The 13,258-nt window shown below is 44.4% G+C and overlaps 1 protein-coding gene across 2 annotated transcripts; it reads right to left on the bottom strand.

Moving 5' to 3' along the window:
* Nucleotides 1-50: 50 nt before the first annotated feature.
* LOC145343221 (beta-1,3-galactosyl-O-glycosyl-glycoprotein beta-1,6-N-acetylglucosaminyltransferase 4-like) lies at nt 51-10,809 on the bottom strand. 2 transcript variants are annotated; one of them, XM_080189287.1, is made up of 2 exons: nt 10,641-10,809; nt 51-3,907 (listed from the first exon to the last, which is right to left on the bottom strand). In XM_080189287.1, the coding sequence occupies exon 2, from the start codon at nt 3,904-3,906 to the stop codon at nt 2,536-2,538; it is 1,371 nt and encodes a 456-aa protein (XP_080045413.1). In that variant the 5' UTR covers nt 3,907; nt 10,641-10,809; the 3' UTR covers nt 51-2,535. The 2 variants fall into 2 exon arrangements, with proteins under 2 accessions (XP_080045413.1, XP_080045414.1); XM_080189288.1 differs by lacking the exon at nt 10,641-10,809 and adding an exon at nt 10,397-10,468.
* Between the last annotated feature and the right edge of the window lie 2,449 nt (nt 10,810-13,258).

A 13,258-nucleotide genomic window follows, 5' to 3' on the forward strand; every position in this document is an offset into this window, starting at 1 on the left:
GAGCTGTTGTGATGCCCGTCTGCTGGTCCAGGATTAAGCACACACAACGACACGAAGTACTAGGCCACTCTCGAAACCTCCAAGAGCAGCCCATGCATGACCCACTGTGTGCATGCCCCTCGTTTGACAACAGTGTTGCCTCACAGCGCCAGGAGGATCCAGGTTCAATTCTGGCTTTGGGTGACTGTGTGGAGTTTACATGTTTGCCTCGTGTTGCATGGGTTTCTGCTGGGTGCTCCGGTTTCCTTCCACAGTCCATGTTAGGTGGATTGGCTATGCTAAATTACCAAAGATGTGTAGGTTAGGTGCATTAGCTTGTGGGGTTACGGGATGGGGGTTTGGGCATGGGTAAGAAGTTCTTTCCGAGAGTAGGTGCAGACTCAATGGGTTGAATGGCCTCCTTCTGCACTGTAGGGATTCTGTGAATCTTGAATTGGATGAAACATGCTAGTGCGGTGAACGGAAATTTAAGGAAATGCAAACAATTAAAAAGAAATGACAAACTGGAAGTACGTATATTTTGATAATACTTGGAGAGGTTCAAAAGGCATTGGAACCCAATGCCAACCATATCCAACACTAAAGTGAGAGAGGGCCAAGGGGTGATAGGCAGAAATAAATTGGGAGGAACCCCAACAATAGGCCTATCAGCAACTGACAGAGCGGCCCAGGACACAGTGATGGATAGTGATCAGCAGGCACAGCTCAATTGTGGAGCAGATTAACCAGTTGGCATTCCCTCTCCTGCTCTTTGTCATCCTCAAAACTCATCGATATGGAATTTCCACTCAGGCACTTACTGGTGGCTCAGATGGAGTTGGATGAAAAAATTGGGCATCAGAGAAATTACCAGAAGAATCAAACAAAGGTACGTACGCAAAGTAGTAGTAATCAATGGAAATGTGGCATTAAACTGCTCATTTAACCTTGTTGCTGCACCTTTCAAATTAGCTTCCGAGCAAACATCTTCCTGGACTGATGACTTGTGCATGATTTGGAAGAGGTGATAACTAACATCAAGGCCAAAAAATGACATGAGAGTCTGGAAGGCATCACATCACGTCATTAAATATTACTGCGAACATAAATCATGAGGTTCACGCGTACACAACCGTTTCTGGGTGTGGGGGTGGAGGGAGGAAGGTGCTTGCGAATTTTGTGCTTAACAGGTTGTTGAGGATTGGATCAAGCATTCCAAGGTCAGACACAGCGTACTTAGATACAACTGCAAAGTTCCCTGATTTCCGCTCGAATAAATGCCTCAGACCCAATCTCCAAGGAGGCTGCTTGTAGGGCATTTTCCCATTTCTCATACCAGCTGCCCTGTGGCCAAAGTAAAATCGCCCTCAGGTACTCAGTTAGGGGACATTTTGTAATGCAGGGCTGGTTTCAAATTGCCCCATTTAGAGAGACATTTCATCAACCTGGGCTGATTCCAGAGGTGAAAGCAAAAATCAAATAAACAACAGCTACCGGCAGCTCAGTGTTTAACCCAAATGCACAATCCCAGCTCACCAAGCATCGATTACTGATGCCGTCACATGTGTGTGGTCATAAAATCACATCAGATAAAATCCTTATTTGATTGCGCTACAATATTCACACCATGCACTCAGCCTTCAGATATAATGATTCGTTCCTGCCCACTGTCAATGCTGAATTCAAAAAAAAACACTAATTTAAATAAAAGCACCACAGTGATGGCTCTGGATATTTCTAATTTTGCTTATGAAGCAGATTCGTGCAACTTCCTTGAGGCCTGACTGCTGCCGAGAGATCCTCTCATATGGGCTAAGTGTCTGATGCACACTGCAGTGGCTTGACATTGATGAAGTTGCTCAACATTATCTTACTGCTAGCCAGTAAACTTGATATTGCCAAAGCAGATCACGTAACCAAAGCCATAAATTATTTAAAAAACATTCAGTAAGAAACATTTGAATTAGAAAATGGATTACATTATTACATCAATTTGCTCAGGAAGCAACCTCGCCTTAGCTTGAGCGCAGGCAGAGATATTGAAAATGGCATGTTTGGATCCCACTCTCTGCTATACATCTTATTAATAACCCTACCAGCCCACTTTCCAATCTTTAGCTCGCATGATTTTACATAAGATTTTTAAATCATCTTCAGCCTGAGGATACACCCATTATTGCATGGCATTATTACAGTTTCAGGATCGAGGAAAGCTCAGCATCATACATGGAACATGAGAAAAGACAGAAGAAAGTTTAATTGCAGACATCACCCACGTTCCTTTCATTGACCATATTTATAGTGTACGCTTCACTGCGACCCAACATCGATCAGGTGAATAAAAATGATGTGAAACACTTCCATAATTGATATCTTCTGTCCGTTGCCAATAATGGTATCCAATTTGTCAAACCCATCAAACATGTCCTCGTGTCACACTTTATAAAAGCATTGAACAAGGTTTCCAGCACAAAGCTGGAAAAAATATCATTCGTTTTATTTCTCGCCTTTTGAGGTTAAGCTGGTGGACACTTTGGCACAGAATGCTTCATTCCTTTAGTCCCAAAACTTTTCACCATGTTCATAAACAGAGAACCTCTGAGGAGTCAATTCTACCCAATATTTCTGGCGTTCCCTAATCTTCAGTTCCAAACATTTTATTAATACAGGGTCTACTTTGGAGTCAAATTTATTGGCAAACCAATGGCCATATTCAAGGAGCCACCTGAGCTCAGCAGAACCGTAGATGCAAACACTATGGCGGTGAGTGCCCGTGCAGGGTGGGTACAGTGCCTCCTCCAGGTAACTCCACTTTACCAGCCTCACCTTACTCTGCAGATCAGTGACATCAGCCTTAGACTGAGAGAGCTCGCCCGGCACTCCGGGTACCCGCACCATGCTTGCCCAGAAGTGCTCATCTGGTGAATAGGTATCTGCAGACCAAGCGAGAAAATCTTCAGCCACCACACTGTGTTTAATGTATTTGACAAAATCATAACTCAAAACAAAATAGGCACTGCCGGTAAATACTTTGATGTTGTGGGGAGCAGGTTCCTTCTCAACACCGGTTCTGAAGGGCACCTGTTCTTCCTCATTTAAACTACCTTGAAGCTCATGGTGGTACATGAATCGTTCTTTTTTAAGATCACTGGGCTTCATCGATTCCAACATGTTAGATCCACCCAGCTTCTTCAACTCCGATACCAATTCAAAGTTGGACCGCAGCGGCAAATCTTGGCCACACAAGTTGATAACGTACTTCCACTTGACTGTAGATTGGAGAAGATCGGACAGGCAATTGAGATCTGCTTGCAGTCTGGAGATGTGAGCATAGTGTACCAGTTCCAACTTGGACGCAATGAACACATTGGGAATGCATTTGGCTAAATTGTTCATGGCAGCTTTGAATGAGCTTGAGGATTTCTGGTCGTAATGAATGCAGTATATGTTCTGGGGCATGTAAATCATTTTTAAACTCCTTTCCACCATAATGGCATCTTTATGAACCACCATAGAAAATGCCAAAGGGTACTCCTTTTCCTCTTCTGAGACTAATGTGCTTTGATATCCTCGTTGGGAGAGGTACTGAGCACAGTCAGATGTCATCAACTCAACATCTTCATCTTCCAGATCAACAATATTGCCCTTCCGTATTTCTAAGGTTTTACCCACTTCCACCGAGCTGGACTCATAGATGGCAGTGCAATTTATGTCGAGCTTCAACTGTAGGTACCTCCCGCTCTTTCTGTTCCTCACAAATTGGGAGGTGCTCCAGTAAGGTTCCACCAGCCACGTTCTCTGTGAACCTGTGTTCATTCTGTGACTGTGAAAGAGTTTATATAGGCAGGGCAGTGCAAAGGTCACAGACAGCAAAAGCATCTTCTTCATCTTCAGCTGAAATTTGATAGTGAAATGCTTGCAAAACATTCTGCAAAATACAAAAGCATCGTCAGCTGTCAGCATAATCAATTTCGGACATTGTTCAGAATAGTGATCACACGTTAAACTTCATTTTAAATACAATCGTAGAATGGTGCAGAAGTATTGTGAGTACATTGGGCACCACATTTTGGGAAAGATAAAACATAGAACAGTACAGCATAGGAACAGGCCTTTCGGCCTAAGATGTTGTGCCGAAAATGATGCCAAATTAAACTAATCCCTTCTGCCTGGCCTTGGTCCATATCTCTCTATTCTTTGCATATTGGCGTGCTTATCTAAAAGTCCTTTAAATGCCCCTAACGTATCTGCCTGCATCACCACCTCTGGCCATCTACTACAGTCTGTGTAAAGTACTTGCCCCTCACATCTCCTTTAAACTTTCTCTCTCTCACCTTAAGTGCATGCCCCTTATTATTAGACATCTCAACCCTAGGAAAAAGATTCTGACTGTATATTGTCCTTGGAGGGAGTGCAGAGTAGGTTTACAAGAATGATATCTGGACTCCAGGGGTTTAATAATGAGAACAAATTATACAAATTTTACCTGTTTTCTCTGGAACTTAGAAGGTTAAGGAGTGATCTCATTGAAGTCTTCAAGATACAAGCAGGAAAAGACAGAGTAGGTAAAGACAAATCATTTCCACTGGTGGCAGATTCTAGAACTAGGGGGCCTGGTCTAAAGATTAGGGCCAGACCATTCAGGAGAGATGTTAGGAAGCACACCCACATACAGGGTGGGAGACGTTGGAACTCTCTTTCACAAAAGGCAGTGATGCTAGATCGGTTGCTATCTTTAAAACTCAGATAGATTTTCTTTGTTAAGCAAAGATACTAAGGGATATGGGCCAAAGGCAGCTTGGTCCACTGATCAGCCATGATCTTACTGAATGTCAGGCGGATCAGGCTTGATGGGCTGAATGGCCCAGTCCTGTTCCTATGTTCCTAAGAGCATTTGACCCAGCATTTCGGGGCTGGATTCCACAAAGAGCAATCCAGTTAGTGCCCATATCTCTGTATAGCCTTTCCCCTTCAAATATTAATTCAATTTCCCTTTAAAGGCTACTGTAGTGAACTTACATCCACTACCCTATCCTGCAGTACATTCAAATACCTAACTACTTGTTTTGTCTAATGTCATTTCTGGTTCTTTCACTAATCATCTTACATCTATGCCTTCTAAATATCAGCCCATCAGCCATTGGAACAAGTTACATTTTATTAACTGTACCTAAAACCATCAAGATTTTAAACACCAATGTCATATCTCTGCTTTCTCTTTCTGTTCTATGGAAAACAGTCCCTTTAGCCTCTACCTGGAACTGTAACTGGGGCTGGTAAACCAGGAAAGGATTTAGCAAGGGTACAGAAGTGTTTGGACCACAGGTGTGACCTTTCCTGCCCATGGCCCTGTCACGGGGGCATGGAGCCTCTGGTTCCAATGGGTGCCTAGCCTGTTGGTGAGAACACACACAACACATAAGAAATAAAAGCAGGAGTAGCCATCAGGCCCTTCAAGCCTACCCCACCATTCATTCATTACAACCATGGCTGATCTATGCTGGCCTCAACTCCTTTGCTGTGCCGTTTTCCCATCGCTCTCTACTCCTTGATCAAATATTTTTCCATTTCCACTTTAAACACTTCCAATGATCCTCCACCACCCTTTGGGGCAGAGAATTCCAGAGATTCACCACCCTCTATGAGAAGGAATTTCTACGCATGTCAGATTTAAAAGGGCAGCTCTTTATCTTGTAGCTATGTCCCCTTATTCTAGACTCTCCCAATAGTGAAAACATGTCACCCTCTACCCTGCCAAGCCTCCTTATGATCTTATAAGTTTGAATAAGGTCACCATCTCGTAAACACTGGAGAATACAGAGCCAGACTATTTAGTCTCCATTGATAGGAAAACCCTCTCATCCCAGGAACTAGACTGGCCTCCAGTGTTACTATATCCTTTTTCAGATAGGGGACCCAGTATTCCAGGTGAGGCCTCACCAACACTGGACAATTGTAACAAAACCTGCATATTACCCCTCACTATTGATGTGAATTCATTGCCCACCTCCGATCCTAAACCCAGCCCACTTCAACGAAAGCCCTCCCAATCAGGGTGCTGTCCTAACATGGTTCTGCTTCTTCCCCAGCTTCCCCGCCCCCCAATACCACACTGTCTCCAACATCTGTCTCCACGCGGCTAGGGAAATGCTGCCTACAAGTATATAATTATGTTCGAAAACAAGAGTGGTTCCTTAGGGAATTGCACCATTGTCAATCAACCTAATCAAAAACTCACAGGACTCTGGATACCTAGTCTAACATCCCAGGAGAATTTAAATAAAAAGAAGGTCGATTAACTCTGCAAAGTAACACATGCCCAGCTATAATCAATTATTAGCCTGTATTGTTAGCATCAGCTGCATGTTTACCAGACAAATCGACTCTTGTAACAAAACACTTCTTTTTAAAGCAACCCCAGCTTAGACAGTAAATATATCAAAATAGCACAGTATCATCACACTATATACCACCTTCCAGGCTGAAAAAAGCCTTTGGCCAGTACTCTCTGTTTTCCATCCCTTAGTCTTGCATTTATGCTACTACTGCCTTTTTTTTAATCCTCTGTGTTGTCATCTTACTAAGAAGTCAAATGTGTGCTCCTTTATTCAATGCCTTTCTAAAGTCCATGTACTGCCCACACCATAAAATCGTAGAATCCCTACATTTGCAGAAAGAGGCCATTTGGCCCATCAAGTCTACACCGACTTTCTGAAAGCCCTCCCCTCCGTCCTAACCCTGTAACCCACAGATTAATCATGGCCAACCCACCTAATTGTCCCTTAATGTCCCAGGATCTAATCCTGGGACATAAAGGGGCAATTTATTAAAGCCAATCCACCTAGCATGCACATTTTTGGAGTGTGGGAGGAAACCCACGCAGACGTGGAGAGAAATGTCCAAACTCCATAAATGCATTGCCCTCATCCACTCTCTCTGTCACCTTGTCGAAAACTTAGTCAAGTTACTCAAAGACAATTCGCCAGAAAGAGTCATGTAGACTTGAAACGCTAACTTTATTTCTCTCTCCAAAGACCAGCTGAATCTTTCCAGCACCTTCTGTCTTTATTACTCTCGTGGATTTACTATCAAATAAACTGGTTGGACTTAAACCTGGTGTTGTGAGACTTCTTACTGTGTTTACCCCAGTCCAATGCCAGCATCTCTACATCTTTATTACCCTAAACAGATCTGTGCTGGCTCTCACTTATTAGTCCCAGCTTGTTCAAATGGCTGGTAATTTTCTCCCAGATTTGTGTTTCTAAAAGCTTCCCCATCACCAATGTTGAAGTGATTGGTCTAGCATTGCCAGGTTTATTCTTCTCTATCTCCTTTTTTTGAGCCAAAGTGTAGTAACATTTGCAATCTTCCAGGTCTTTGGCACTACCCCTGTACCAAAGGAGGATGGGAAGACAGTGGTCAATGCTGTTGTCGCTTCTATCCTCAACAACTTTGGATGCATCCCCCCATGCAGACTTACCCAATGTAAGTGCAGTCATTCTTTCTATTTTTATCTCAGTCAGTAGCCTGGCAACCTCCTCATTTACTGTGGGTTTGGCAAAGTTCCCCTCTTTCGTAAACACCAATGCAAAGCACCTATCTTGTGCTTCAGCCAATGCCGTCTGACTTCACTGGTCTTTTGACTGTTACCATGCCTATAACCAGCCTTTGGATTCTCTTTTAGCTTAACATGAATTAAATGATTATGCATTTCAAAAATAACATCAATTCAAATTCCCTTACTTAGGCATTATATAAATAAAACTTCAATTCTTTTATGTTTAAAAAAGCTGTTGTTATTCCCTCTCAGGATGTCAGCATCATGGACTGGAGCAGCAAACATTGTCTATTCAATCTTGATAAAATGGTATTATTATGCTGCAGTAGTTCAGGTTGCGAATTTAAAGAGCGAGTTCCACCATGTTTACCCACTAGTGATAAGTGAAAGGCAATATGTGTCCAGTGTTGGTGGGTTTGGAGAGAAGCTTGTTGTTCCCATGCCCTTTATTCTTCTATGTTGGGCAAGTTGCAGATTTTATGAGGTGCTGACAATGAGTTGCTACAGTGCAGCTTGTTAGTAACATCCACAATATGAAGATTAGGCCAATCAAATGGCCTATTTTCTTTTCCCTGGCTGTGCGTTTAACAACTGCACTCGCGCAGGAAAGTGGAGAGTACTTCATTACAGCTCAAGAGGTTTGGAATGATGGTGGGGGAGATACATCAGCAACAAGAAGATGTCTTTACTGAGCTCCACCTACCCCGTCACAGTCATTTTCACCCACTACCATTCACTTCAACTTCCGGCATTTCACTCGACAAGTTACACCCCTGCGTCTTGACCCCCCTCCCCCCTCTCAACCACCCTTCCCCCGCCAGCTCCAGTGTTCTCAGGGGAGTTGTACTCTGTCATCCACCTAGTCCCCTACTCTCCATGCATGGTTAGATTTTCATCAGGGCTGCAGGACCCTCCTTCCTGGTTTTGGGGATGGGGGGAATGGTGGGAATGGTCCTTGTGGGCCAAATTGGCTTAACTCATTCAATGGCACCTCTGAAATATTCTTTCAAAATCTCCAGAAGGCTTATTTTGGCCACCGAGGGGTTGATGCTGGATCCAGAAGATTCCAGGCCAACAAATACCCTAGCTTGGATATGACTTAGGGCTTCCTGCTTACAGACAGGGACCATCTCAGTACCTGAGGAGTCAAGGGCAAAGTCAAACTATCAATGGACTAGTAATCCAGAGACCCAGGTCTCTGGGGACCTGGGTTCAAATCCCACCATGGCATAATAAAAATTTGCAGTTAAAAGTCTACCATTGAAATGATTGTTGTAAAAACCCATCTGCTTTACTAATGCCCTTTAGGGAAGGAAATCTGCTGTCCTTACCTGATTGGGTCCACATGTGACTCCAAGACCCACAGCAATGTGGTTGACACTCAAATGGAATGGAGGACAGTTAGGGATGGGCAATAAATGCTGGCCCAGCCCATGGTGCTCACATCCTGTTAAAAAAGGAATGCACCAAGTGTTGCAATCCTCACCTTTGACCTTATGATGGGAGGAGGGTCATGGACCAAGCAGGTGAATATGTTTGGGGCGGCAGTGATGTCCTGGAGCTGAGATGATTGCCCTCCAACCATCACAAGCATCTTCCATTGTGCCAGGTATGTGGTCAGCGTTGGAAGAAATCACTTCCTCCCTCACCAAACTCCAATGGCTTCAGTGTCAGAGTGAAGCCACAAAGATGCAGAGGACTTTCACACTCCCATCGTTTCTGGAATTGGACTCTCATTGTCCAGATATATTTTAAAAAAATGGTTGACTACATTTACCGATCAGCGGATATATTTATGGGTTGACTACATGTATCTGTCAATGTACATATTTATGGGAGGTGCCGAATTGTTTGCAGATTTTGAATTAAAGAGCATTAAGGAGGTATTTGGCACTAAAGAGTTTGTGCGTAGAACTAAACTCCCCTCCCCTGGAAAGAATCGTATGAGGTAGCAACTAGTGCGGAAGCAAACTTCACTAAAATACTGTGTTGCTGCATCGAACTTAGTCTTTCTGACATTGTAACAGCAGGGTTAGCACTTATCAGCAGGGCAATCACCCTGCTCATTCTTCTCGGCAGATAAGTAACTACCTCCCACTCAGCCCGTGCCATGAACCAGTTTTTTTTAAAAAAATCCCTTTCCATCACTCGAAAGACTCCTTTAAAAAAATGTGGCGACGGAGAGGTGGGTGGGGCTGGTGATTGCTTAATAAAATTGATTTGTTGGCACGCCCGAGTCTAGGGGCTGAATGGCCTCATTCAGGGTGCCCGCAACTGCGCTGTGGCAATGCAGGCTGCGATTGGGACAGAGTGGCTGTGGCAGCAACTCAGAACATTTCCTCGACACAGCGAGCACCCCTCCCCCAACTCTTTCCCCTTTCCGTCTTACCCCTTCTCTTTCCCCCTTTCCCCTGTTTCCCCCTTTCCCATCTTCTTTTCCTCTCCTCTCCCCCTCCTCCCTCTTCTTTCCCCCCGCTATCCTCCTCTTTCCCTCCTCTCCCCTGGCCTCCTCGCCCCTCTTTCCCTCCTCTCCCCTCTTTCCCCCTGTGTCACTCCAGCACAGTGACCTCCCGGTACAGCACAAGTTAAACTGAAATCACTCAAACATTTGGGACAAGTGGACGGGAGGGGGCACATTGCAATGTGTGTGTGTGTGTGTGTGGCACTGTACACGAGCACACAAAGTCCTGGGGAAGATGGGGATACACATGTAACAGTAACCTTTCAGCCGGAAATTGTGAGGTTCACATTTGTATTATTGAAATGACAACAAAAGCGAGATGGATCATCGGCTCACCCCAGACTGTTACTGACAATCCTGTCATTTGCAGAGACCTGGTGTTGTGAGACTGTGCTTACCCCAGTCCAATGCCAGCACCTCCACATCATTTCCACAGATCCTAGCCAGCAACCCAGCTCCCTCCACTTCACTCACCTCTGTGTGTGTGTGTGTGTGTGTGTGTGTCAGTCTGCTGCCTCTCTCTGTCTTTCACACATACACACACCACACCGGCTCACTTCCCGTCAGTGACGCGGTGCCGGACAGTTTGAAAACGCCTGAGTTGAACTCTCCAGTAGAAGAGTCTGCCTGGGGATTTCCTACATTTGAGCGGCTGTCCCGGGCTTGAATCTGGAGTCTGGGCTGTCAGAAAGCGGCGCTCTAGGAAGGTAGCGAGGCTCAACTCCTTAATCAGTCAGGCAGTCAGTTATTTTCTGCTCCAATCCATCGACTCCTATGCGGCTGGTTCGCCACCGCTTGAGCGCGTCCTGTCCCATCCACTGTGGGTGTGTTAATGTGTGTGTGCTGGAGCTGTGACTGAGTTGGAAATCATCATCAAAAGTGATCCACCGCTCACCCCGGGCGAAACATGTCGCACACTTCACAGGAGTGACACTTAACAATGAGAGGCTACACCAACTGATGGATTTGAGTTGCTCTACTCTTTTTAATCCCCAAGTTCAGAAATGGCAGGATATAAGGAAAGTTGCGTCCTGTTTACCTGATTTACATGTTAAAGGTTGTAAGCATTCCTGTTCGCAGTAACATAATAAGAAATAGGAGCAGGAGTAAAATGCAAGCAATCTTTTAAAATCTATCTCTTTGACCTGACTTTTGATCACTTATTATTTATTAGTGTCACAAGCTGGCTTACGTGAACACTGCAGTGAAGTTACTGTGAAAATCCCCTAGTCGCCACACTCCTGGCACCTGTTCGGGTACACTGAGGGAGAATTTAGCATGGCCAATGCACCTAACCAGTATGTCTTTTGGACTGTGGGAGAAAACTGGAGCATCTGGAAGAAACCCGCAGGGAGATCGTGCAAACTCCACACAGACGGTGATCCAAGCCCAGAGTCGAACCCAGGTCACTGGAGCTGTGAGGCAGCAGTGCTAACCGCTGTGCTACAGCCCAGTGTCATTTCGCTCTCCGGTGATTGCTCCTGCAAGGAGGCTGTGCGGACTTTTCCTAAGTGTTGGCAAACTAGTGTCACTGGCTGCTTTTTGGAAAAAAGATGCTACAGTGAGTGAAAGATGCACGTTTGGATTTCCTGGGACAATTTCAGAAATTCCCTGATTCAAACTTTATGGAGAATTTGGGACAATTCATTTAGAGTAAGTAACTGGTAGAAGAGGTACACATATTGGAGGAATTATGTTGAGGGGGCTAAGTTCTGAGTGGAGAGGGGAGCTGTAGGATAAGTGTTGTAAGAGCTATCAATGCACTGGATTGAGGAGCAGAATTGAATTGGCTAAGTTTGCAAACTAGACAGGGCATGTAGCAGGCACAAGGATAATGATAGACATTTGTGTTCCGAGAAATGATTGAAAAGAATTGTTTTCTTAATTGGCCTTTGGTTATTGCATACCAGCATTGCAGAACTCCAACTGACTGCCAACATTCACTTCAAACCTGCATATAGGCGATAACGTGCCACCATTTGACAAATGGGTGTGAGCCGTCTGGCATATCAGAACAGGAAAATGGGAAAGTACAGTGCCACCATTAAGTACTCTCTGATCACATCCGAGGCAGCTAGCTGTAATGTGAAGCTCATTTTTATTTAACTCTCAACAGCATGCCTCAATCTGAACCTCAGAAGAACATTTTCTGCTGCACAAATCTCTCACTTGGGTGCCCCCAGGGCAATCAATCATACGGCCTTTCTGTGAAATTCCCAGCTGAATGCCCGATGAGCAGCAACTTTTGGCCTATGGGCCCACATCCATTGAGAATAATGGTGAAAGTGTCCCAAGGCAAGCTGATCCCAATTCTAGGATCAAGGTGCCAGCTGAAAAAAGGTGGATTCATCTCATCAGCTAGGGTTGCAATCCATAGATTGAAAAAAGGCGCAGTCACCTTTTGTTGTACCTGCTTCCCTACTTCCAGACCGCAGCTGCATTTCTTCACATTGAAGAGTGTGTCCGTTTTTGTCAATATGAGCCCAGGTTTTGCTGTCAGTGGCAAAGGAATGATTCTCACCATTCACAATGCTGATATCTGCCCATAGACTTTTCAAGGGCTTTTCAGCAGCTCCTTGCTTTCATTGGCCATCTGATCCACTGTGGTTCTTCCTATCGGCAATCTGTGGTGTAGGTTAATCCTTTCCTTTACTTATTAGTGTCACAAGTAAGCTTACATTAACACTGCAGCAAAGTTTCTGCGGAAGTTACTGATGCCTGTTTGGGTACACTGAGGGAAAATTTAGCATGTCCAATGCACCTAAATAGCATGTCTTTCAGACTGTGGGAGAAAACCAGAGCACCTGGAAGAAACCCGCACAGACATGGGGAGAACATGCAGACTACGCACAGACAGTCGCCCAAGCCAGGAATCAAACCCAGGTGCTGTGAGGCAGCAATGCTAACTGCTGTGAATGAGGCAAGTGGCAACAAGGCTCTTCAACAACTCAATTGAGGAAACCTCACTGAGAAAGCCAGATCCAATTTTAATTCTGTATAAGTGAATGGCTTTTGAATGAATTAAAATCTCGACCACAGAGTCTAAATCCAGGAAGTAAAAAAGCAGAAACAACAGATCAAGTTTGAATGACATACCAGAAGTAAAATAAAGAGGAATTACATGTAAGCAATAAAGGAGACAGAGAAAAAATTAAAAGTAATTAAATCTCCAGCATTAATTAAATTCTGAAGGCATGAGATTCTATACTCAAAAAACAAAACATTTTTAGTGGCAGACAGGTTGCTTGGCAGTAATTAAG

This window comes from Carcharhinus amblyrhynchos, chromosome 5 (assembly GCF_965287045.1).
Source record: "Carcharhinus amblyrhynchos chromosome 5, sCarAmb.v2.hapA, whole genome shotgun sequence".
NCBI classification, from domain to species: Eukaryota; Metazoa; Chordata; class Chondrichthyes; order Carcharhiniformes; family Carcharhinidae; genus Carcharhinus; species Carcharhinus amblyrhynchos.

Coding starts and splice junctions, on each gene's coding strand:
- LOC145343221 (XM_080189287.1), bottom strand. CDS start 3,906: ATGTTTTGCAAGCATTTCACTATCAAATTTCAGCTGAAGATGAAGAAG.